The sequence below is a fragment of the Mya arenaria genome, chromosome 15, assembly GCF_026914265.1.
Source record: "Mya arenaria isolate MELC-2E11 chromosome 15, ASM2691426v1".
NCBI classification, from domain to species: domain Eukaryota; kingdom Metazoa; phylum Mollusca; class Bivalvia; order Myida; family Myidae; genus Mya; species Mya arenaria.
Window position 1 is genome coordinate 52,455,751 of NC_069136.1, and position 26,003 is coordinate 52,481,753.

The 26,003-nt window shown below is 34.5% G+C and overlaps 1 protein-coding gene across 2 annotated transcripts in view; it reads left to right on the forward strand.

Moving 5' to 3' along the window:
• The window catches only part of LOC128220662 (uncharacterized), a 122,549-nt gene that overhangs the window by 76,139 nt on the left and 20,407 nt on the right, over window positions 1-26,003 (forward strand). For both annotated transcript variants that reach the window (XM_052929150.1, XM_052929151.1), the window contains exons 6-13: window positions 8,293-8,554; window positions 14,513-14,608; window positions 21,006-21,131; window positions 22,138-22,212; window positions 22,573-22,644; window positions 23,131-23,181; window positions 24,628-24,765; window positions 25,091-25,247. In XM_052929150.1, the coding sequence (XP_052785110.1) occupies window positions 8,293-8,554; window positions 14,513-14,608; window positions 21,006-21,131; window positions 22,138-22,212; window positions 22,573-22,644; window positions 23,131-23,181; window positions 24,628-24,765; window positions 25,091-25,247 (977 nt within the window). The remainder of the gene's footprint in view (window positions 1-8,292; window positions 8,555-14,512; window positions 14,609-21,005; window positions 21,132-22,137; window positions 22,213-22,572; window positions 22,645-23,130; window positions 23,182-24,627; window positions 24,766-25,090; window positions 25,248-26,003) is intronic.

Consider the following 26,003-nt stretch of genomic DNA (forward strand, 5'->3'; position numbering starts at 1 on the left):
AGTAAGTGGAGGATAATAGATAAGTTGATATTTATTACAGTCAATTAAACCTGTCGGCTCCATATCCCAGCGACCGGCCAAAATACTTCCAGTAAGAAGTAATTGTTACCAAGAGTAAAACAATGTATGTCCTTTACATCCAGTTTGAGCCATTATGAGGAAACAGAGCCAAGTAATATTGAGCCAACAGGTCTTGACTGTATATGAAATTTAGAATACAATTGCCTAAAGCTGCATGATGAAAACTGCATCGCTGATCATCACTGTAGACATTAGTATTTCTAAACGTTAATCATGATTGAATGAATAACTTCTGTCCAGTGTGACAGAGCTGCTTCTTATCATTATTATAAGACTTCGAAGTTGTTAAGAAATGGAAAATAACGACAAGATACTGCTGCCTATTTTAAAGGGACTAGACACCAGATGGTCCAAAAATCGGCAAATACAGTATTTCCTCAAAACAAGCCTTTATAGAATTGGCAATGCAAGCTAGTAGGAGGTTGATAATATATTATTTACATGATTAAAAGAATGAACACAACAACCATGTTGTTGTCTCATCTAAGTTTCCCTGTTTAAAAATAGTGCATTATGGTTTCCCAGTTTAATTCATATCTATTTATTTAAGCACAGATACATGTAAATATACCCATGCTAATTGTTCCACTTCAGGGAATTGTTGATGAAAAGCTGACTTCTGTTTTGAGATATGGTGCCTTTTAAGCTATAGTTCTAATTCCTAAAACATCAATATTAACTTGATGACATTTTGTTTAATTATTTTAAAACTCTGAATTCCTCTTTGATGTGGACTTGGTTGTCTTCCAAGACAATCATGGGGCTGGTTGCCTTTGTGTCCCAGCTCAATGTTGATGAATGAAGAAAGTGATTAAATGATGCCAGATTTTAATCACCCAGTGCCACTTCCTATAGATAATTGTATTTGTGATGAATTATGTGGAGTATTGTTTATATAGAGTTTTGTTTTGTTTAAGAGATTGTATTATTTTATGTAACTGACTGTGCCCATTAGCTGCATTCATGGTTTAAACCCCACTGCATCCAGGGATGTATCCAGAATCTGAAGTTAGAGGGGAAGTAACTTAAGAGGCTTAAGCTTTTGACTTGCGCCGCTCCCTCAGAACTGTAATTTCTATGGTTTTAAGTGTCGATATGGGGGTTTGGGGGTTCTTATAACCTCAAGAAAATTTTAACAGTTTCTAGTCCGAAAGGGTTAATTTAGACGTATTTCATAACTTTTTTTCTACTATATTAAAATAAAAAGTAAACTTGGACGGTTTCAGGGGGTAGCACACCGGGTGCCCTTTACCATTGTTTGAGGTTTACGTAATGCTAGAGAGAATAATCTATAACAGTCAGATTGCTTTATGTAACACAACAATGATTGATAACTAAATAAAATACAACATAAAGGAGATGACAATAGAGATGGGACAGGCTCAGTGAATTTTAGATGACCGCCAGGCTAACTAGGTGCCCCCGTCACCTTGGATAAGCTCCTTAACTTCTTGCAACATTTAGTCTTTATTAGTTTTAATTGCTTTAAGTTTCCCCTGGGGCGTCAATTTCAACTGTCCACTCTTAGGTTTAGTTTTTGACTGTATTCATTACTGAAAATGACATTTAATTAGACTTTTTGGTTGGGCATTTTGATCTGTCCAAAATGAAATACATGATTAATGCTTAGTTTAAGTGGCATATAATAAACTAAGGGAGGTAACTATATTAATCATTATATGGACGAGTGGTGGATTTCAACTAAGGGAGACAACTAGTTTTTTATGTAGGACTCAAATTCAAGGGAGGCAACTGAACTGCTAAAATTTTGATGTGGGTAGGATAAGGAAGACCTATGCAATTTGCGCATAAAAAAAATTATGCGTAGCATTTGTGATCCTTTCAATAGAAATATTTGTGGAGTTATATCACAGGTTCTACCAAGAAAACCCAGACAAGATTAAAATTATCATCTGCTTGCATGATACTCTATTTTCACCAATTATAAACTCCATTCAGAAGCCATGTTAGTTAGTCCAGAGAAATCAGTAAAATACATAGTTGTGTCATAAGACAATGTTGAGAGTTGTTAAAACAGGTTAACAAATTTACCAGGTAAAATAACTTGGCATATTAATTACATTGTTTTGTTCTGAACTAAAAATCCTGTATGTCTACTAGCATGGAAAAACAAGTGTTTCTTGGCTTCAAATTCTGTTAACTGTAATGAATTATATGTCTAGTCTGGTGTTACAAGTCATATAAATTGTTAGATGTCAGTACTTATATAATTAGAACCTATCAAAAGCAGCCTATTTACCCAGAAGATATTCTTCTAAGATAACTCCTATCTGCTGCAAGCCAGTTCTGCTTATGCTGGACATCTATTTTCTTGACAGTATTTTAAGTGTTTTTATGTATATTTAAGGCACTGGGCTTATAATGAAGGTAGTAGAAATATGTTTAGTTCGAAAGCCCCATATTTCTTGGTCTGAAGGGTGTTCTCATGCTGAGGCTGTAAACCCTATTGCATGGCCCAATATTTCTTTGTCCTAAGGATGCTGCCATGCTGAGGCTGTTAACCCTCTTGCAATTGCATGGCCCCATATTTCTTGATCCTAAGGATGGTCCCATGTTGAAGATGTAAACCCTATTGCATGGCCCCATATTTCTTGATCCTAAGGATGGTCCCATGTTGAAGATGTAAACCCTATTGCATGGCCCCATATTTCTTGATCCTAAGGATGGTCCCATGTTGAAGATGTAAACCCTATTGCATGGCCCCATATTTCTTGATCCTAAGGATGGTCCCATGTTGAAGATGTAAACCCTATTGCATGGCCCCATATTTCTTGATCCTAAGGATGGTCCCATGTTGAAGATGTAAACCCTATTGCATGGCCCCATATTTCTTGGTCCTAAGGATGTTCACATGTTGAAAATGTAAACCCTATTGCATGGCCCCATATTTCTTGATCCAAAATATGGTCCCATGTTGAAGATTAAAACCTTATTGCATGGCCCAATATTTCTTGGTCCTAAGGAATTGTTCACATGCTGTGGCTGTAAATTCTATTGCATGGCCCGATATTTCTTGGTCCAAGGGATGTTCACATGCTAAGGCTGTAGCCCTCAATTGTATGGCCCCATATTTCTAGGTCCTAAGGAATTGTTCACATGCTGGAGGCTGTAAACCCTATTGCATGGCCCCATATATCTTGATCATACAGATGTTCCCATGCTGAGGCTGTAAACCCTATTGCATGCCCCATATTTCTTGGCCCTAAGGATGTTCCCATGCTGAGGCTGTAAACCCTATTGCATGGCCCCATATTTCTTGATCCTAAGGATGTTCCCATGCTGAGACTGTTTACCCTATTGCATGACCCAATATTTCTTGTTCACAAGGATTTTCCACTGTTGAAGATGTAAACCCTATTGCATGGCCCCATATTTCTTGGTCCTAAGGATGTTCACATGCTGAGGCTTTAAACCCTAGTGCATGGCCCCATATTTCTTGGTCCTATAGGGATGTTCACTTGCTGAGGCTGTAACCCTCAATTGTATGGCCCCATATTTCTTGGTCCTAAGGATGTTCACATGCTGAGGCTTTAAACCCTATTGCATGGCCCCATATTTCTTGGTCCTATAGGGATGTTCACTTGCTGAGGCTGTAACTTTTAATTGTATGGCCCAATATTTCTTGGTCCTAAAGATGTTCCCATGTTGAGGCTGTATAATTTATATGTAAACCATATTGTAAAACCCCATATTTCTTGGTCCTAAGGATGGTCCAATGTTGAAGATGTAAATCATATTGTATATCCCCATATTTCTTGGTCCTAAGGATGTTCCTATGCTGAGGCTGTAAACTCTATTGCATGGCCCCTGATATTTCTAGGTCCTAAGGATGGTCCAGTGTTGAAGATGTAAATCATATTGTATATCCCCATATTTCTTGGTCCTAAGGATGTTCCTATGCTGAGGCTGTAAACTCGATTGCATGGCCCCTGATATTTCTTGGTCCTAAGGATGTTCCAATGTTGAAGATGTAAATCATATTGTATATCCCCAGATTTCTTGGTCCTAAGGATGTTCCTATGCTTAGGCTGTAAACTCGATTGCATGGCCCCTGATATTTCTTGGTCCTAAGGATGTTCCTATGCTGAGGCTGTATACTAAACTCGATTGCATGGCCCCTGATATTTCTTGGTCCTAAGGATGTTCCTATGCTGAGGCTGTATACTAAACTCGATTGCATGGCCCCTGATATTTCTTGGTCCTAAGGATGGTCCAATGTTGAGGATCACATGTAAATCATAGTGCTAATGTCCCCATATTTCTTGGTCCTAAGGATGTTCCTATGCTGAGACTGAACTCTATTGCATGGCCCCTGATATTTCTTGGTCCTAAGGATGGTCAAATGTTGAAGATGTAAATCATATTGCATGTCCCCATATTTCTTGGTCCAAATGATGTTCCAGTACTGAGACTGTAAACTCTATTGAAAACCCCCATATATTTCGTCCTAAGGATGTTCCAATGCTGAGGCTGTATACATAAACCTTCTTGCATGGCCCCATATTTCTTGGTCCTGAGGATGTTCCAATGCTGTAATCCCTATAAGATCAAAGTATTTTCAGTAATGATAAATCTTTCAAGTAATAATTCGACAAACATACGTATGATGTAAAGTCTTAGATTAATAAGAGATTAATAAGGAGGGCAGAGTAGGCAACGCGAGCCCTTCTAAGACACATAGATATACACAATATGTTCTGACTGACTCAGATTAGAAAGAAGTTTCATCAGATGGGAAACCAATTTATGATATCATAAAACTGCAATTCTTAACAAATTAAGAGTGGTAATGGAGAGCGATTGGAGGCTGATATGCAATATCATTTGCTTCAAATGTAGGAAATTATTAAAATAAGCAGCAATTATTCAGTTTACCGACTAGACAACTTTTCATCCTGGAGATTTTCATCATTTTGCTGCATTCATACACTGCATTGTCTATCATAATTATTTTGAATCCCCTAGAGTGATGCTCATTTCAATGCCAGGCATGTCTCAAACGCATATCTCATTTATACAGTAGGGTATAGGTTTCTAGAATGATTGAACCCAAATAGGCAGAATGGACCCAAAATTGACAAATTGAACCCAAAGGGAGTAATAAGCACTTCCTTTGAAAATTGTTTTGAGAGTGATTTCTCTGCAGTTTGGGAATAGTTTCTTTCGTGACTCCATGACATTTTGTCTCAATACAATTTCTGTGCAATTACTGATATGATACAGTAACAGTCTATATTTTGGGTAAATGTTATATCTTACAATGTACTTACAAACACTTACCTTGAAAGATTCTATTTTGAATTCAAATTGATGTAAAAAAAGAAAAAGAAAAAACGAAATAATGAATCACCAATAAGCATCTCTGCTGCTGCAGTCCTTTATAATGCAGATCTCGAGTCAAGAGCCTTCATTTGCTTGTAGGATAGAAGTTCTTTCATTCGTGAATAAAGCCTTGAATTATGATATAGAAACTTTAAAACATCTTTAAAAAAAAGAGTTGATTTATGATCGTTAATATTTATTGATAAATACTTATGTTATAATGATGTTTGTTAAGAAAATCAAGGTAGGAAGTGTGATGTTGTTGACCTCCTAATGAACATGATGAAGCCAAGTCTGTTTTTTTATACCAGAAATTTATCAGGGATTGACATATTTTTCCTCTTCATTCTTTGATCATTATTATTACGATTGCGTTTCCAGATGTAAACTCGTATATGAAAATAATCATGTCAATTTTGGTGGGGCTAATTTTTATGAATTATCACTGTTATATGGAAGTAATGAAATTGTACTGATTGCCATTAAATATTTAAAGAACATGTTATAACATTTACCTGTTACCATGCTAGAGCTGGTATCAATTTACCATAAGAGTTGGTTCTAAATAACTTTAAGAATCAGTATATTACATTAAAGAGGTTGTTAGTTAGATGAGAAATGCAAAAAATGAAAACACTCTCATGAATTGCCTTCATAATGCTATGTAACAAGTTTTTAACAAGTCATAAGTTATAATGTACACAGTCAATTGACACCAGCTGTAGTTATGCCCCCACAAAGTGGCGGCATATAGGGTTGCCCTTGTCCGTACGTACGTACGTCTGTCTGTCTGTCTGTCTGTACGTACGTACGTCCCGAAGATTGTTTCCGATCTAATTCTTGAAAACCGTTTGTCCAATCCTCACCAAACTTTAAACACATGTTTGTGACCATAATATCTTGATCAAGTTCGATAGTCATGGAAATCGCTTTAGTCATTTAGGAGTTACGGCCCTTTTTTGCCAAAAATACTTCAAAAATATATTCCGATCTAATTCTTGAAAACTGTTTGTCCAATCCTCACCAAACTTTAAACACATGTTTGTGACCATAATATCTTGATCAAGTTCGATAGTCATGGAAATCGCTTTAGTCATTTAGGAGTTACGGCCCTTTTTTGCCAAAAATACTTCAAAAATATATGTTTCCAATCTAATTCTTGAAAACTGTTTGTCCAATCCTCACCAAACTTTAAACACATGTTTGTGACCATAATATCTTGATCAAGTTCGATAGTCATGGAAATCGCTTTAGTCATTTAGGAGTTACGGCCCTTTTTTGCCAAAAAAACTTCAAAAATATATGTTTCCAATCTAATTCTTGAAAAGTATGTGTCCAATGTGGATCCAACAAGTTTTTTCCTGCCTGAATGGCGCCATATAACCTATACAGTCTTGCGATGCCGTAAAACCCAACTCAACTCAACTTATCCTATATGTGCAGATTATCCTGAATAATCATTATGGCTTATTTTCTGTGACAAAAAATCGAAGTGGGGGCATCCGTGTCCTATGGACACATTTCTAGTTTCTTGCAGATTCTAGCTCCCTAGTGAATGATTATTAGAATGCTTAAAATTGAAAAATACACCACTAGAATGACTTCATGTGATAGTTGATGTCTTTTTTCTGAGAATTAAGAATTATTTGTTTTCTAAGAATTGACTAACCTTTTTATCATAATTTTTCCTTCACTAGAATTTTCTATTTGGTCCGAATTGCCATTTTAATAAAAGCTTCATTTCCCAACAGTGGACATGTTGGCATTTTGATAAGTGCGCATGTTTGGTCATACAAATTGGAATTAATCAAATAATTTTTTTGAAAATTATTTGAAACTTTTTACCTACATTCTTTTCATATTTAAATACTTATTTAATGATTTATTGTGTGAAATATACAAAATATTTTGCTATATGTGTACAATTCACATGAGTGACTTTATATCAAATTTGTTACTCTATTTATTTATCAAAGTTATAAAATGACATTAGGCTGATTGTTAAGAACATTGTTAAAGTTAACAACATTGTTAACTGGATTGTTGTTAAATATTGTTATATATATACATATTAATAATATCTGTCATGTGTTCCCGTTCCGGATAGAAAAATCCGACCCGAGGGCACCTGCGTTGCCTGGTAACGAGGCTTGCCGAGCGTGCCCGAGGGTCGGATTTTTCTATCCGGAACGGATACACATGATAGATATTTTTTCTAGCATACCTTAATTATTTTTTTGTGTGAAGAAACTGCATAAAAAAGCTCATTTTTGTACATTTCACCAAAAAGCGCGTGCGATAATGTTTACTGACGTCATGACGCGCAGTAATTTTTATTCACTGTCAACGTCAATAAGTTCCTTCGATATCAAGTCTTTGAAGGGTTATTTCGATTTGTTGTGAAGATATATTTTTGCAAAGTTAATGTTTATGAAACTCATCTATTGAAACCTCATAATTATGGTTACTTAAAGTATATAATAAAAGAAATAAAAAGTATTACGTCACAGCGCGTGACTCATCTGGCATGGGGGGATGCCAGATGGGATTTTCCAGCACGGCTGACGTCACCGGAAATGCCTATCCGGTGTGCTAGAAAATTATATCTGTTTCATGTAATCTGTGTTACTTATCACAAACATTGAGATAACTGATTCAGCTTCTAATGTTTGTTTTATCTAAATATATGACGTACCACATAAAAAAAATATCACCTTTAAAAGTTAACGACAATACAGTAACATGAATAATGTTGTTAACTTAAGTAAAGTTTTAAATAATTGGCCCATTGTTTCATGATGTAATGTCATTGATGATATAAAAAAACAACACTATTTTGATACAATATGTTTTGTTCTTTTGTTTCAGGTGGTAACATCTGGAAAACACTTACCAACAGATTTTCAAGATGATCTCAAACCTACATCCATGTCACATCACAAGATGTTAAAATCTACCAGGTTGAAAAATCTCAATACTCAGTCACCAAGATGGCCGCTATATTTAGTGGCGTGTAGCCTGCTGTCATGTTTGGTGACTCTATTTGCACTGAGGGGTCATCTCAACATTGTGACATCAGATGAAGAGATGGCAACTCTCAAGATCTCATTCCCGAAAGAAAAGCATATAAGTAAATATGATTATGGCATCCATTTTGAGCTTAATGTAGTCTGTTTTACAAATAAAAAAGTATTCAGCGTTGTCATAATAAGTCTTGGTGTTGTTGGTGTAAAAAAACAACTTTATTCTTATAATATTTGCCCACTTTGGAACAGATTTAAAAAAGTTTTAATTTTATATACTTTGCAACGATAGTGAAGAAAGTAATGATAACTTAAAGTACAAAGTCACTCTTGTTGGCACGATGTTGTGCGAGAATGTGGTCTTGTGTTGTGGGTGGAGTACTGGGAGAAAACCCACTTGTCCGGCATGGTGACCACAAACCAAACTCTCATGCGCCCAGGCCAGGAATTGAAACCGGGTTGCCTATAGGTCAGAAGCAATTATCCTAACCACTGCCCTAACCGAAGTGTCTACGTTCATGCCTCCATCAATGGGTTTATCAGTATGATTCATGTCAAATCATTTAGAAAGTCTCGGACGAAAAACAACCAACTAATTTAAATTAGGCCATTCATTGGTTTTATTAAGTGGGTTATTTAAAAGCTGACACATGTACATGAAAAGTGTAGAGGCATTTCATGGTCGACACTAAGAAAGTTAGAATTTATTTTTGATTTTCTTAACAATTTAGTCGGCATTAAGTATGCATTGGACTATACCCAGCCTGTACTTACCCACTGCCTGGCCTGTCAATTTATTGTTCAGAAGACCAAAAATATTTAAAACTAAAACTATACCAGATTTTCAGCATTGCATTATGTTTTATGTGGGCATTTCTAACTTTAATAAAACTGAATTTTCTTATAAGTTTGCTATAAATTTCCTATTAAATGCAATTTTAACAGCTAGCAAAGGGACATAAATGTGCATGCCAAAATTGAACTATTTTCTTTTACCTCATTGTACTGCTGCAGCTGTATATTTTCAATCAACAGACAACGAAACTTGATTGATGATGCATGCATTGTAGTTTATCATAAATTAGTAGATTTGAGTGCATTCACATTAAATGATGATTTAAAACTCTGAACTACACCCATTGTAAATAACATCAGATTTTCACTGGCTTAAAATAATCTCCCCAACACTAATGATAGTAAACTGTAATTAGTCAATGTAAGCAACAGGAAAGTTAATTTAATTAAATTCCATTTTATGTATTGTTGCCTGTAATCTATCATTCTCGTGACAAGTATTTGATAACCTGCTCATCCCAAGACAATGCCGCAGTTACATACCAAAGGATGTAATACCTTGGAACGGGGTAAGATGCAATAAAATGCAGATAAAACTCATGTTTGTGTCAGAATAGGCTGAATTAAACCAGTGACATAAACAAGGTGGCATCTTCCTAGCTTACCATCGTAACATTGGCTCAGGATGGAACAATGTAGAATATATAGGGATAATACACATTTTCGAGGGCATGATAATCTGGGGATGCCCACAAATGTGTTAATGTCCAAGTGTGAACACAGCAACAACAACAACAACAATATATATATTAATACTATATAATAGGGTTATTAGTACTGTGTTTTGATCCGGGAGGTTGTATTCGACTCGAGTGTATTTTTGCAGATTCGGATTTCATGAGGCCCAAGCCGAGTGAAATCAAACTGCAAAAATCCACGAGAGTTGAAAATGACAACCGGATCAAAATGCAGCACTTATAACTCTTTAATTATATACATTACTGGTTAGATCACTTAAAAGCCACATGTTTTCATAATAAATGTCATTTTAACGATGCATTTTTTTGTTTAATGAAGTCATTTTAACGTCGCGCAACGATACTTGTTATGCCGTGACGTCACAAGAGTGGAATACGGCCTTATTGCACTGGAGTGGAATACGGACTACCGAATTTTGCAATATGTATTGCATGTGAGATAATGATGGGTATATAATAAAATTATGTACAATACCTGAATACACTCAACATACAAGCTTCAAATTATCAATACATCCAATGTACACAAGGTGCAATATCAATACACCCAATGTATACTAGGTGCAATATCAACACACTCAATGTATACTAGGTGCAATATCAACACACCCAATGTATACTAGGTGCAATATCAATACACCCAATGAATACTAGGTGCAATATCAACACACCCAATGTATACTAGGTGCAATATCAACACACCCGGTGTATACTAGGTGCAATATCAACACACCCAATGAAAACTAGGTGCAATATCAATACACTCAATGTATACTAGGTGCAATATCAATACACTCAAAGTATACTAGGTGCAATATCAATACACTCAATGTACACCAGGTGCAATATCAACACACTTAATGTACACTAGGTGCAATATCAACACACTCAATGTACACTAGGTGCAATATCAACACACTCAATGTACACTAGGTGCAATATCAACACACTCAATGTACACCAGGTGCAATATCAACACACTCAATGTACACTAGGTGCAATATCAACACACTCAATGTACACCAGGTGCAATATCAACACACTCAATGTACACTAGGTGCAATATCAACACACTCAATGTACACTAGGTGCAATATCAACACACTCAATGTACACCAGGTGCAATATCAACACACTCAATGTACACCAGGTGCAATATCAACACACTCAATGTACACTAGGTGCAATATCAACACACTCAATGTACACTAGGTGCAATATCAACACACTCAATGTACACCAGGTGCAATATCAACACACTCAATGTACACTAGGTGCAATATCAACACACTCAATGTACACCAGGTGCAATATCAACACACTTAATGTACACCAGGTGCAATATCAACACACTCAATGTACACTAGGTGCAATATCAACACACTCAATGTACACTAGGTGCAATATGAACACATCCAATGTACACTAGATGCAATACAATTAATGTGCACTAGGTGCAATATCAATACACTCAAAGTACACTAGGTGCAAACTCAACACACTCAATGTATACTAGGTGCAATATCAACACACCCAATGTATACTAGGTGCAATATCAACACACCCAATGTACACTAGGTGCAATACACTTAATGTACACTAGGTGCAATTTCAATACACTCAATTTATACAGTGGAAACTCACTAAACCGGACAAGGCTCGGACTGGGCAAAATTTCCGGTTTAGTGAGGATTCCGGTTTAGTGAGGATTTGATGTACGGAGTAAGTTTACTCAAAATATTAACTGAGTTAACCTTTAAAGGCTTTTGTCCTCTAGAACAGTTCAATTCTCCGACGTTTAGACGGAGGTTGAGACATGATTTAAGCACTGGCAAAAGTGATAAGCATTATTAAACATTTCTGCGTTTTTAAAATAATCTTTTTTCCAAGTCTTGAAATAAAACAACTCGCGTAATTTAATGCTTGTTTAGTATGTTTGATAGTTTAATTAACGCACCGCTTTAATTTGATTCAATCAAACAACCCTCCAAAATGATCACTAAATAACTGTTTCTAGTTCTTTATTTTCTGCAACAAACAAATCAATGTTTCAATCAATTTTCTTTTTACAAGTTTGATTATTATTTGATTATCGCGCGACAGTCAATCCACAGCGCAATCATCATTATCGATTATCGAGTTACTGGTAACACAACATCACAGGTGTAATATTTAACGACGCACCGGCTGTCAAAACAAAGTGACGCGCGATTCGCGAATTCCTAATACACAAAATTATTTTGACATGTTTGAACAAATAAACGTCCGGTTTTGTGAGGTAAAATTACGTTGACAACTAACAAATTTTCTCGTTTTTTTGTCTGGTATCCGGAATTCCGGGGTTCCGGTTTTGTAGGGGTTTTTTTACATTGAAAATAGAAGGGGAAAACCGGGACTCTGAAAAAAGTCCGGTATCTGGAGGATTCCGGTTTTGTGGAGATCCGGTTTAGTGAGTTTCCACTGTACTAGGTGTATACTAGGTGCAATATCAATACACTCAATGAACAATAGGTACAATATCAACACACTTAATGTACATTAGTTGCAATATCAATACACCCAATGTATACTAGGTGCAATATCAATACACTCAATGTACACAGGGTGCAATTTCAATACACTCAATGTACACTAGGTGCAATATCAATACACTCAATGTATACTAGGTGCAATATCAATACACTCAATGTACACTAGGTGCAATATCAACACACTCAATGTACACTAGGTGCATTAATATCAATACACTCAATGAACAATAGGTACAATATCAACACACTTAATGTACATTAGTTGCAATATCAATACACCCAATGTATACTAGGTGCAATATCAATACACTCAATGTACACAGGGTGCAATTTCAATACACTCAATGTACACTAGGTGCAATATCAATACACTCAATGTATACTAGGTGCAATATCAATTCACTCAATGTACACTAGGTGCAATATCAATACACTCAATGAACAATAGGTACAATATCAACACACTTAATGTACATTAGTTGCAATATCAATACACCCAATGTATACTAGGTGCAATATCAATACACTCAATGTACACAGGGTGCAATTTCAATACACTCAATGTACACTAGGTGCAATATCAATACACTCAATGTATACTAGGGGCAATATCAATACACTCAATGTACACTAGGTGCAATATCATCACACTCAATGTACACAGGTGCAATATCAATACACTCAATGTACACTAGGTGCAATATCAATACACTCAATGTACACTAGGTGCAATATCAATACACTCAATGTACACTAGGTGCAATATCAATACACTCAATGTACACAGGTGCAATATCAATACACTCAATGTACACTAGGTGCAATATCAATACACTCAATGTACACTAGGTGCAATATCAATACACTCAATGTACACTAGGTGCAATATCAATACACTCAATGTACACTAGGTGCAATATCAATACACTCAATGTATACTAGGGGCAATATCAATACACTCAATGTACACTAGATGCAATATCATCACACTCAATGTACACAGGTGCAATATCAATACACTCAATGTATACTAGGTGCATTAATATCAATACACTCGATATTAACTAGGTGCAATATCAATGCACTTAATGTATATTCAGTCAATTTACGATAGGTACATCATAAAGATTGCCTCACAGACAATAGGTACATTATCAATATTTTACACCAGATAAGTATAAATTAAAAAATTGGGAGCAATACCTATACCACTTTGTATGAAATCATGGTATTTTGTCAGCTATGCAATGTCAATAGTTCAGTACACTTGTAGAGGCATTTAATAAGATAACAATTGCAATTTTCGACCTCTTTACCTAACAGACCCATCAAGTTCACCTATCTCTTAATATGTTTCTGTAATCCTGCATCTTACCCAAAAACCTCCAACCAATGTTTACTTTTGTCTTATTACTTGGCTTTTATTTTCCTATGATTGTTTATTTCTGACAAATTTTATTGCCGAATCACACATATGGGTTATAGTAGAACAGTAATGTGGAAGTAATTGGAGGTGTAAAAACAAAGGGTGTTTTGTAGTAAAGATGAACTCCAGAAACATTGACTGTTATTTCAGCTGCTTTAAAATGCCACCTTTAATCTTAGGATGCCATGAAATATTAAATGCTGCCATTAATTCAAATATTGGTTGACAGTTAAGAATTTTAACAATGTGTCAGTATCCAAACAGTTCATTTCTTGTAAAGAAAAAAAATTGATTAAAAGCCTAAAATGTTTACTATCCAATCCATGTCACTAACAACAGGTCTGACCTTGACCTTGTATTATTTTAAATGATAACTGTTCCTATCCATTTCAAGGGCATGAAGAGAGCAACTTGACCTTGACCTTGTTACATTTTGAATGTTAACTGTCCCTATCCTTTTCCAGGGCACAAAGAGAGCAACATGACTAAGTTGACCTTGTTTAATTTTGAATGTCTGTTTCCAGGGCTATATAAACTATTCCTATCCATTTGCAGGGCACATTCGGAGCTACTCCACTGACCCTGACCTTCACAACTACCAGATCGCCACAGAAACCAGCTCCAACCTTGTCACTAGGCTACAGTTGCTAGGTAACACAAGAAATGGAGCATCAAATTGCACTGCTTCTTTACCTTTGCTATCAGAGTATGTCCTCTCTATATGCTAGACAATTTCTATTAGGGATGCAAACGAATAGCAAAATTGATATTCGAATATTCGGCAATTCTTTCGATCGAATATTCGAATATTAGATTATCAAAATACTTCTTTTAGAAGTTGTAGTAAACTATTATTATAGTTATTAAGTAATAACCGGGGCATTTTAACCTTCGTTATTGTAGCCACTGCTTGACAGACCCTGATTTTACCCAAATGAGCCTCTGAAATTCCCCATTTTCAGAAAGAAAAAAAAGAAAAACATGATGAACAAACAAAAATTATAATTAAAAAAAATCCAATTTCGTTGCCTTCCTATTTGTAAACAATGTGAAATTAGATGGTTTACTAATCAAATGGCGTAATGCGCTGATGGAGGGTCTTTCCGTAGGACGAGCGGCCTTGTTCTAAGATAGGCCTCTACTAAATATAACTATGCAAAAACTGAACCAACTCGGGAACTAGTGACAAAATAAATTGCCCCATATGTGGATTTTGACTCATTGTTGTAGCACATATCTTTTATATCATCACGGCGATTTGTGCAAAGTTGCGTTTAATTTGCAGCCAGAGAACACATTCCTTAAATCCTTAATTGGCAAAGGCATATAAATTTACCGAAAATAATGGAACATTTTGATGTCACTTGTCTAATAGCCTGTTGTTATAAAACGACGGGGACCTATTATAGTACCCAACGATATGTCCCTTAATGACATATGACGCCTGTATAGTGTATTGTCATCACATTCACACCTCTGGTGTTATGGGCAAACCGCTTTAAAACAAGACAAACAAAATTTATACACAGGAGTGGTAGGCAAAATATTTATTATTCTATTTATTCAATAACAAAAAATCGAATATTCGAATACCAATTTTGACATTTGAATACCAAACGTTTGATCGAATATTCAAATATTCGTTTGCATCCCTAATTTCTATATAATTTTTGTAAATAATGAAGCATTTCTGAGGAATCTGTCCTCACAGATTTCTGAAATTATGCCATCATTTTACGGGGCAATAAGTTATTCAGTTGCATAAGTGCTTTATTATTTAAGAACTTTTTCAGGATTTTTGAAACAAAGAACCCAGTTCATAAACGGCTAACTGTACTCATATGTTACTGGAGCATTTTTCTTCAGAACATAAAGCACAATTCTGTGACTTTAATCCAGTTATCATGACGGTGAAGATAATTAATAGAAAAATACTAAGAAATATCTTGCTAATCATTTCCCTCGAGTTTTGTTTTTATGTTTTTTTTAATCATGTCTAATTTCCCTCAAGGTTCAATTTTTATAAAATTCTTGACAAATGGTATACATACAGAGAAAGTTGAACTTTAATTTCCATTCAGAGACCCAATTACTTTCAATTAAGGGACACAAAGGCCTGTCATATATGTCTTGTTAAAAAGTCTTTCAACTGTACTTTCTTTTTTCTTTTTGGAATTGCCGAAAGGTGAATAACTGTCTATTATTTCATAAAAAACAGGAGTTCACAGCATGTACTTAAAATAAAATAATACAAAGATATAACGAGAAAGTATCATGTCTTTGAATAAGTGCTTTAGTATATGCTATTCTATGATGCATTTAATGCTAGTTACAAAATCATTAAAACCCCCGAAAATATCCAATTTTTTGTTCTTAATAATGTTTGTATGGCAAGTAAATCATAATAATTATACATAGTTTAAAATATTAATGTGTTTTGATCTATCACTAATAAAATATGTCTTATAATACAGTAACTGATTTGGCTTAAAATCATGTCGACAGAGTTATGTTCCTTTTGGTCTATTTTATATCCTACAACAATATATTTTATGTTGTTCTTAAGTTTGTTGGGCTTGTTAATGTTAAGGTAGAACTGGGCTTAATTATTTTTGTATTTAAAGAGATACTATCTTAATATAGCTAGAATTTCAAATAGCATTTTTTGAAACAGAAAATGTTTTCCTGGATCGAATGCAAGTATTGAATTTATTTAGTAGAATTAGAACTTAAGCAACTGAAAACTTGCACTTTGAAGGAATTGTCTGTATTTCATGATCAAATCTTCCCTTTGAAGTTTTCTTCTTTGAACTGCGTTGTTAATAGGGTTAGCCTAAAAATAGAAGGTTATGGCGTGACAATTATAACTACATGCGCTTGAGCTAAATTTTAAACAGGCTGACAAGGTTTGATGGTATATATTGGTATACTTTGTCCAATATCAAAATTATTGTGAAAGATCAGTTAATTATACTAATTTTTAATTTTAAATTGATGAATAATGCATTTGTTGCCAGTTAATTTATTTTCAAGCACCAAACAGCAACTGTCTGATTCTAATGTTTTAACAGATTTTTTTTAAATTAACATAAAATATTCAATTTTCAAAAGCATTACTACCTAGTAGAGCTTTTAAGCAAAAAGAGTATTTTATATCACAATTTTCAATATCTGTTAATAGTTAATAATAATTAGCTCTCATGTAAAGTTGTTATTTTACAAACATGTAAAATCTACCAGTTGTAGACAAAATCTACCACTTTTTAGACCCTTCTAACACTCTACCGCAGTCCAGACAAAATCTACTGCTTTTGTTTAATGTACTGCTTTTGAAAAAAAGAGAAAAAAACATGCCTTAAATTTGCATTTATCGTCCAGTATTTTTGGTTGTAAATTTGTCATAATGTAGCTGCAGTCGGCTGCAATAATGATCATCATTTTGTTCACATTTCACTCCGAAATATTTGTTTCAATGTCTGACTCTATGATTTGTGAACATTTTTGTCCATTTAATTTAGTCAACCAATTCTTCTGTCATAACAACTTCTGAGATGATAACCCTCAATTATTGATAATATTTCATCACTTGTTGTGACAATTTTGATCTTCATATTTTACTGTGGATGACAGGCTTTCTTTGCCGGAAATTGGCATAGATTTTATTGGAAACAATCCAAATTGGGAGACTGATTGGTTTGCTAGAGGGTTTGATAATTATTTGCGGAAAAAAAATCAAACACATTACTGCAGATGAAAGAAGTTAATTCATTTCCTGATTTTCTCAATCAGTTTTGATTTTTTTAAGAAAAAAAAATGAAGTAAAATGCTTCACATGAAGTGTTGCCTTTATATTTCATTACTTAACTGTGAAAATTTAAGATCTAATATTATGCGAAAATGAACAAAGAATTCATGTTTGCACAAATGAGTGGCAATTTATCATGATTAATTATGTCACTTGATAATATCCTGAGTGTGAAAAAAATCATGTTTGTTTCCGGTTTCTCAACATCATGACTGAACTGTGAAAATTAAAGATTGAAGATGATCACACAGTCACATGTATCATAGAATAGTGAGCAAAATGCGAAAGTCATTTCTAACTAGAAATTTATGTTTGCACAAATATTTTTTCGGTTTCCTGACCTACCTTTATTTTCTTTGCCCCGACCATTAATGTTTTATTGCCTAGTGAAATATATTTTTTATTATTTGTTTAACATTTTTATTTTTAATAAATTAAAAATGAAGTGATTTGGGCTATATAATTAATCAATATCAGTTATGCTATTGATTGTATAGATGTTCTTTAAAGCATTATAATAATTTATTGTTTTTGATAATAGAAAAATCTCAAGAAACAATTTGCAACCGAAAAATCTCAAGAAACAATTTGCAAATATTTTTTTTCAAGAAACAATTTGCCTATTCTTTTTTAATTTAAAATAAGATTTTCTGACATACCTACCCTATTTTTGATGGGCATGAAACCAAAACAAACATATTAAAAATGTTTAAGCCTTAGTCCAAAAGTTAAAGTTAATATCAAATATAGAACCCTTATCCGAGGCCAGTGTGACCGATGTAGTAATCTAAAACACCAGTTCGTCTCTGAATAATGTCTACCATTGTTGACATGTGATCCTCTATAGGCAAAGGAATTTTTGATATACTGTCCAGCCAATGTCTAGAAGTTGTCACATTTCATAAAATGGTTCAGAAACCTGTCTCCAAAAAAATTCCCAAGATAGAATTGTTGTTGAAACTATTTATGGCTAATATCAGCAAATTTTGTCTGGGACGTAGGGATTAAGTTCAAGTCACAAAGTGAATAAATAATTTACTTTAAGTGTAATATGTTGACCAGTTTTGTAGGCAGCTGATCATAACTAGGTGGGCAGCTTTACTTAAAATAATCAGATGGGCAACTTCAACAGTCTATAACAAGGTGGGCAATTAATGACTCTGACCAGATGGGCAACTCAGATGTGATTCAATTGTTAGAAAGGTTCCAACAACAACAGATCGTCAAAGTCCCATTTAGTCATGAATTGACTTTATTTAGTGAATAGTTCATTGGATAAAGTTAGACATATTGTGCCAAACAAAGATAGTTTAAGTCTTAGTTTTTTGTATTTCTGAAAATTATTAGTCTGCACCAGGCTTCACTGATACAATTAGGAGTTTGTCTTGCTCAAATTTCTATATCGATGTCATTAAAGAGGAGCTTAATCATCAAAGACAGAATGGTCTGTTCATGGATACATTTGTATATAGGTTTTCATACTTCATAGCCAATAAATTAAACAAATTCAATCTAAGCAATTATAGCCATAGCACCTGCAGTAATAAGTTTGTTTAATTTGTAATATATACCCTGCTTCTATTTCATTCATAAATGTTGGGTAACTCATATAAGATCATGCAGTAGGATGGCAATATATGCCAATAACTATAATAGAGTGCACTAAAACACTTGTCTTTGATTGGCAGTTTTAATGAGCTCATAATGCAAATGTTCTCTGTACAATTTTACAGAACTTTCATTAACCTTCATTAACATCATTATAATTAACCATAACCCTGCTGTACTGTGAAAATAATCTATACCTCTAAAAAAATCTTGTATATTTTTGAAGCAGTCTCTTTTGATGGCTACCATTTAAGCTGCAGTGAGGTCACAGTTTATTTAATATTCCATACCCTAAGTGTTTGAGAAAAAAATAGTAAGATAAAAATAATTTTGAAAGGAGGTATTTATGCATTTATGTAGTTATTGTTTTAGTGACAAATTACCAAGTCTGATATTGAATAATATTCATTAAATTTCCCAAATGAATTCTAAGTTACTGGAACTAAACATTGTAACAAAGTAATTAGTCACCAAGCAAATACATGTACATTATCATTAACTGGCCAGACATAATGGGTGTTAAATGGGACAAAAATCTGACCAGATCTTAATAATTAAGTTAATTATATACAATTATATCATTTAGGTCCTTTTAGGCCCTCCAAAATAATTTTTAGCTTAATGCTAATGTTGTTCATAAACATGCTACCCTAATGTACCAGCTAGGTTACACAATACCAATTTCGAAAACAAAACATGATTTTGGGAAACATAATTATATGTCAAGCATGGAACTGAAAATGACGACCCCAAGGTGTGTCTATTAGAACTTGTATGGTATAATCATTCCAGACAATCATCCGAAGGACCTTTTTTTCCTGATGAAAACTATTTACTTTGTAATGCTATTTTGAAAGCACAAGGGACAATTACCCGCCAATAGAAATCATTGGGCGATCTTTTCAAGTAACAGTGATTGAACGATCGTCAGGGAAATTAGACTGGTTTTCCAAATATAGCCTGAAGTCTAGAATTACAGTGAATGATATGTAATCATTTCAGATCAGATGGAATATTTGGACTTTGGTTTTGATGATGATGATGCATTGTGTCGATTAGTAAATGACTTTTTGCATGTAATTATTGTAGTAGTTTTTGCTTTTGTTCCAAAAACATGAAGGTTGAACTTTGCCCAGACTGGGTTAAGTCTCTTGATACTTCTTGGATATACCCAAATTTGATTACATATGGTACACAAAATTAAAATCTCTGCCTTACTTTGGTTACTGCTCTTAGCATGATCATTTTTGGGACTGGTGACTGTTTTAGACTACGACTGTTTACTTTTCCTGACTGGTTAACATTTGTGACTTGTTACTCAACTTACTGTTCTTGACTGGCAAGCACAAGTGACTGGTTACTGTTCCTGACTGGTTTACATTTGTGACTGGTGAATGTTTGTGACTGGTGAATGTTTGTGACTGGTGAATGATGCCATCATTCGTTCTTGCCTTGACCATGACATTCAAGAATTAAGACATTGCTATGCATTTGTTAAGGTTCCATTAAAGACTGTGAATTGTCAGGGTGTGCAGCAATGGGATTTAATTACGCTTTACAATGAATACAATAGATATAGAGTTTAGTGGCAAAAAAATAGTGGTTTAAAATGCTCAACTTATTTTTTGCTTTCAGACTTGTCACCAAGTTGTCGCAGTAACTTGACTGGTTGTCGTGTGCATGCATTGTGTGAGTCAGAGAATGGACGCGTACAGTGTCGATGTAACAGGGGCTACTATCTGAAGGACCTTTCATGTGTTCGTAAGTATTTGAGGGTGAAATATGTTGAATCATATAGTAGGAAATATAGTGTTATAATTAGGGTTAGGCTACCTATGTTGATTTGGGGGATTTTAACCACATAGTTCCCCCACACCATGAAAAGGTCCATGGTTTGAGCCTAACAAGGGATTTTAATCATTGCCTAAAAAATGGACAGTCCAGTATGTATTAGTTATCTTTCATATTTTTTAAAATACGGAATATAATGCAAGCGAGCCGAAGGCGAGCGCAGCAATATGTTCTGTATTTTTAAAAATATGAAAGATAACTTGCTTACAGTTTGTCACGTCCGCACACCCGGCAAAATGTTGACTGACAAACGCCGACTCCACCCAAAAATTGATTGACAAGCCAGGGAAATAATCTAGTGGCGCGGCACCGGTTCTTTGATGTCACGTGATGTCTGGTGCGGTACATGCAGACCTAAGAATTAAATTGTCGCAGTAGGACAAACTGTAATGGTTTTTACCCAGTAAATGAGCTTGAGCATGATTCATAACATAAGTCAATTGAATAAGTATAAACTTACCATGGGAAGAAAATAGTCAGTGGGTAAGAGAAATATTCGGACACAGAATTTTATCTCACTTTTAGGGGGTGGAGTGGGTTTGAAATATGATTGAAAAATATGATGAATAGTGTATTAATTTCTACTACATTGTAGTTGTTGTTTATTTTTTTGCTTTAATATCCTGTTAAGGTATGGCATAATATATAGCCAGGCACATCCTGCCTGCCCACATAAATACAAAAATAAATATCAACTTTCTAAATACAGGCATTAATTTCAATATACAAACCATTGCACATGCAAAACACTGCAATAACTCACTTAATTAATAAGATTGATGAAAAAGCATGACTTTGGTGGTCTTCTAAATAATTAAATTGAGAGTTTGTCTTGTGATCCCATTAGTGGACACATTGGTGAAAACACTCAGATAATTGTTTGTGATTCTGCATGAATGTTTTTGTTCTGTTTTAGCATGCCGTACCACGTGTGCAGATGGGTTCTATATGACCAAGCAGTGCAGCGCTACTGGGGATGTTGTATGCAAACGTATGATTTTAACTTGTATTCCAGTTTTAAGTGATGATTTAAACCTGCACTCTCACAGATCTACCTTTTTTCCAACTTTTTTATTTTTTGTTTTGGAATTAGCAAATTTTTGCGTAAATATCTGCAAACCAGTGATATAAGACTGTTGACAAAAGATCAGATAGCAGATTTTCATATTACCGTTCGAAAATTAATGTTTTATGGCTTAAACTGTTACTAACGGTTTAAGAAAAATGCATAATCCAGAATATGAGCAAGCCCGTAGAGGCTTTAACCGGTGCAGGGCTTGTTCTGATTTCGACCACTGCCATGATCAGCTGTTAAATCATGTTCTAATGAAAGTTTCTATTCACTCTTCAGCCTGTACGCAATGTTCTGGAACAACTTATGAAGCTGCCATCTGTACTTCAACACAAGATACCATCTGTATTGGTAAGTTTCTCACTTGTTTGAAAGAAATGAACATGTTATTTTTTTTCATTTTTAACTCCTTTTGTTTTTCAAAGGCAAATGTTATGGTATAGTCATAGCTGTTATGCTAACATTTGTTTTTATTTAAATGACTACAGCTAATCCTGAGAATCTCTGAATATATTCACACATATTAATAGTGACAGTAGTATTACTCGTATAAATATTTGTATTATTTTTCATATGTGTATTAAGCTTTTATATTCAAAGTTATTAAAAAGCTAAACTATTTATTTATTCCTAAATTATACTATATAAAGACAATAAAAAAATTGTAATATGATGCATTAATCTTAACTCTGTTTATTATTACTAAGACTTGAACGTATGCACATGTTTTTATTTGAAGTTAAATAATTAATTTGTTTAAATACACATTATATCCATTCGTTTCTTACTTAATTACAAACTATTTATTACATTTCAAGTATGTGTCGTCTATTTAAGATGTGACGTTTCCCCTGAAGCAGTTCCAGTCAAGAATTGCTTCACTAAAGGGTAAATATTCATTGAGTTGTTGATTATAAATTTTATTAAGATATCAAGTTAAAATTCTTCAGTCATTTAATTTGACATCTTTAGTCAAAGTTTCTTTAAAATTGACATGACACAATGCTGTCTTGCTTGACCTTGTCACCTGTCAGAGGTGGTCAGAGTGATCCATTGGATTATGTAACCCAGACAAAATATGAACCCTTAAGTGGTCAATGACAACCAGCTTTTGTGGCCAATTACAACCAGCTTTTGTGGTCAATGACCACCAGCTTAAGTGGTCAATGATTATATCCAGCTTTTGTGGCCAATGACAACCAGCTTTTGTGGTCAATGACCACCAGCTTAAGTGGTCAATGACAACTAGCTTAAGTGGTCAATGACAACCAGCTTAAGTGGTCAATGACAACCAGCTTTAGTGGTCAATGACAACCAGCTTAAGTGGTCAATGACAACCAGTATCATAATAATTGTGCACAAGATACGACCACTTAATGTATACTTTCATGTGTCATATCTTGATTATCTTATTTTGATTTTGTTTGTTTAAAGAAAATATATTTAGCTTTGCAACCAAATAGGCAATTTGTATGAAAATAAAATAGATGGGGACGGGGCATATTTGTGTTGTCCTGCAGAATTATATTAAAGCTCAACATATATGTCTATATGGAGGGGTGTGTGAAGGAATAGTGAGTCAATCTACAAGTTCAAAAAAGTTACTACAATCTTGCAGGATGTCCTCAATATATATTAAGCATATTTTTTATTGTTTTGGCAATGAGAACATCCATACTTGATGTCAAAATGATGGTCTTTTATCGGCATCCCAGAACATAAATGATTCCGTAAATTTGTAGAATATTTCATAACTAAATCCAATAAATTCAGAACCCTGAAGGTTGTAAACCAATATTGAGATAAATTTCAGCCTGTCTTATGGAGGAATAATATGTACCAAATTACCCCCTATCTGGCCTATGTCTTAATCAGCCTAATTTGTATTTCAAGTTACTGAATGTCATGATTTACATGGATTTTGATTTGTTAATCGCTATTATATGTTTTGAGTGATATTTAGCTGATCTGGATTAAAGTAAAAAAAAAATGACTAATGCAATAGCCTTGGTGTCTTCAGCGCAATGTCGCCCGAAATCTTAAACCTGGTCCAATTAACTCAAAAACCATCTAAATGATTTTTCCCATTACTTTAAGTATTTAAAGTCTTGTAGTCTGTGTAATTTCCAATCTCCATCACAAACTCTTGCTGTGGAGACAATGTTGTGCACAATGGATCTGTATCGGGAGGAATATCACTATTATTCTTCTATTATTCATAGTATCTGCCGAAAAAAACAATATTGTTTATTTATCTTTGATTTCCTTCCCCCAAGAAGACCCCATGCTATTTATCAACTCATGTATGTAATAGGATTCTCATTTTATCTCCAGAGTTGGTAGCCCTGAATGAGAGCCTTTCCAAGAACGTGTTCCTCGAGCGACTGCAGGGTATACGTCGCATAGAGGAATATGTCCCTGTCAGCAGTAACATGCAGGCGTTTGGCTTCACATTTATCAGGCCAGAGACAGGTATGTTATCAACAGCATGGCGCGACCATTGATATTTTGTAGGTTGTCAATGAGGCATGATCGTCCAAAGAAGAATGATGGACAAGCTCAGTTGCCAACAAGACAAAAAAATTAAGCTTGCAAATTCAATTAATACTGCTAAAAATACCTGAACTTAAAAAGTAAATCATGATTAATAAAGGAACAGAAAACCGACAATTACATTAGAATTTATAAAATAGAGGTCCATTTTTGTCACCTAGATTATACCTTGACTAATTGCTGCCAAAATTAAACACCACAAAATGACAAAATTTTATCATACTACCATGATTCTTTCTCCCAGGTCTCTCAATTGATATCAAGCTGACGAGGCAATACCTGATCCCGGAATACGTGGACATAGACTATCAGGGTCAAGACGACTTCGAGTTCCTCAATGAGACGAGAAACAACGATGACATCTTGAACAAGGTCAAAATGATCAGGAAACAATACTGCAGGTACATGTAGCTTGTATCTAAGTTTTACAATTTGGTCTCACCTGTTTAATCTTATCTGTTAACAGCTTGTCTGTTTTGTGAGAAAAAAGTCAAAGTATTGTCATAGCTTTGTTGTCATATGTGGTCGTGATCATGGTCGTCAGGGTCGTTCTGCAAAAACTTCATTTTGGCCATAGCTTGAAAAAAAATCCAGATATTCCCACGAAACTTGGTACACATGTTGCCAGAGTAAAAACTCACATTAACACTAAGGCACTTAACTCTAGGGCTAATCAATGATGAGTAATATCCCTTGTTAACAAGCAAGCGTGGGGGCTGTTGCTCAGAGAAAATAGTTTATGTATTGTCATAGTCCTCATGTCATTTTGGATTAACCTTAAGGACATCTTTACTGACAAGGCAATAGGCATCATTGCGCATGATCTTCGCTTTAGGTCATTAATCTCATGTGCAGCATGTTTCATCACCATTACCACAATGTTTCTAATATTGGCTTTACTGAGAAATCCCCACCAGCATTAACAGTTAACCAGAGTGCTCTTATTTTATCAAAAGAGGCAAAGATGAACTTAATCTAATTCATCATGAACACAAAGCTCTTCTCCTCCCTCTAATGAGGTTTGAAAAAATCTTAACTTAAGTAATGTCTAGTTAAATGCGTTCCATGTGTTTTATTATATAATGGTTTCAAAAAGTGTTCAGTCTAGTATTGAACGGTTTATAATTTAATATTGAATGGTTTATAATTCAATATAG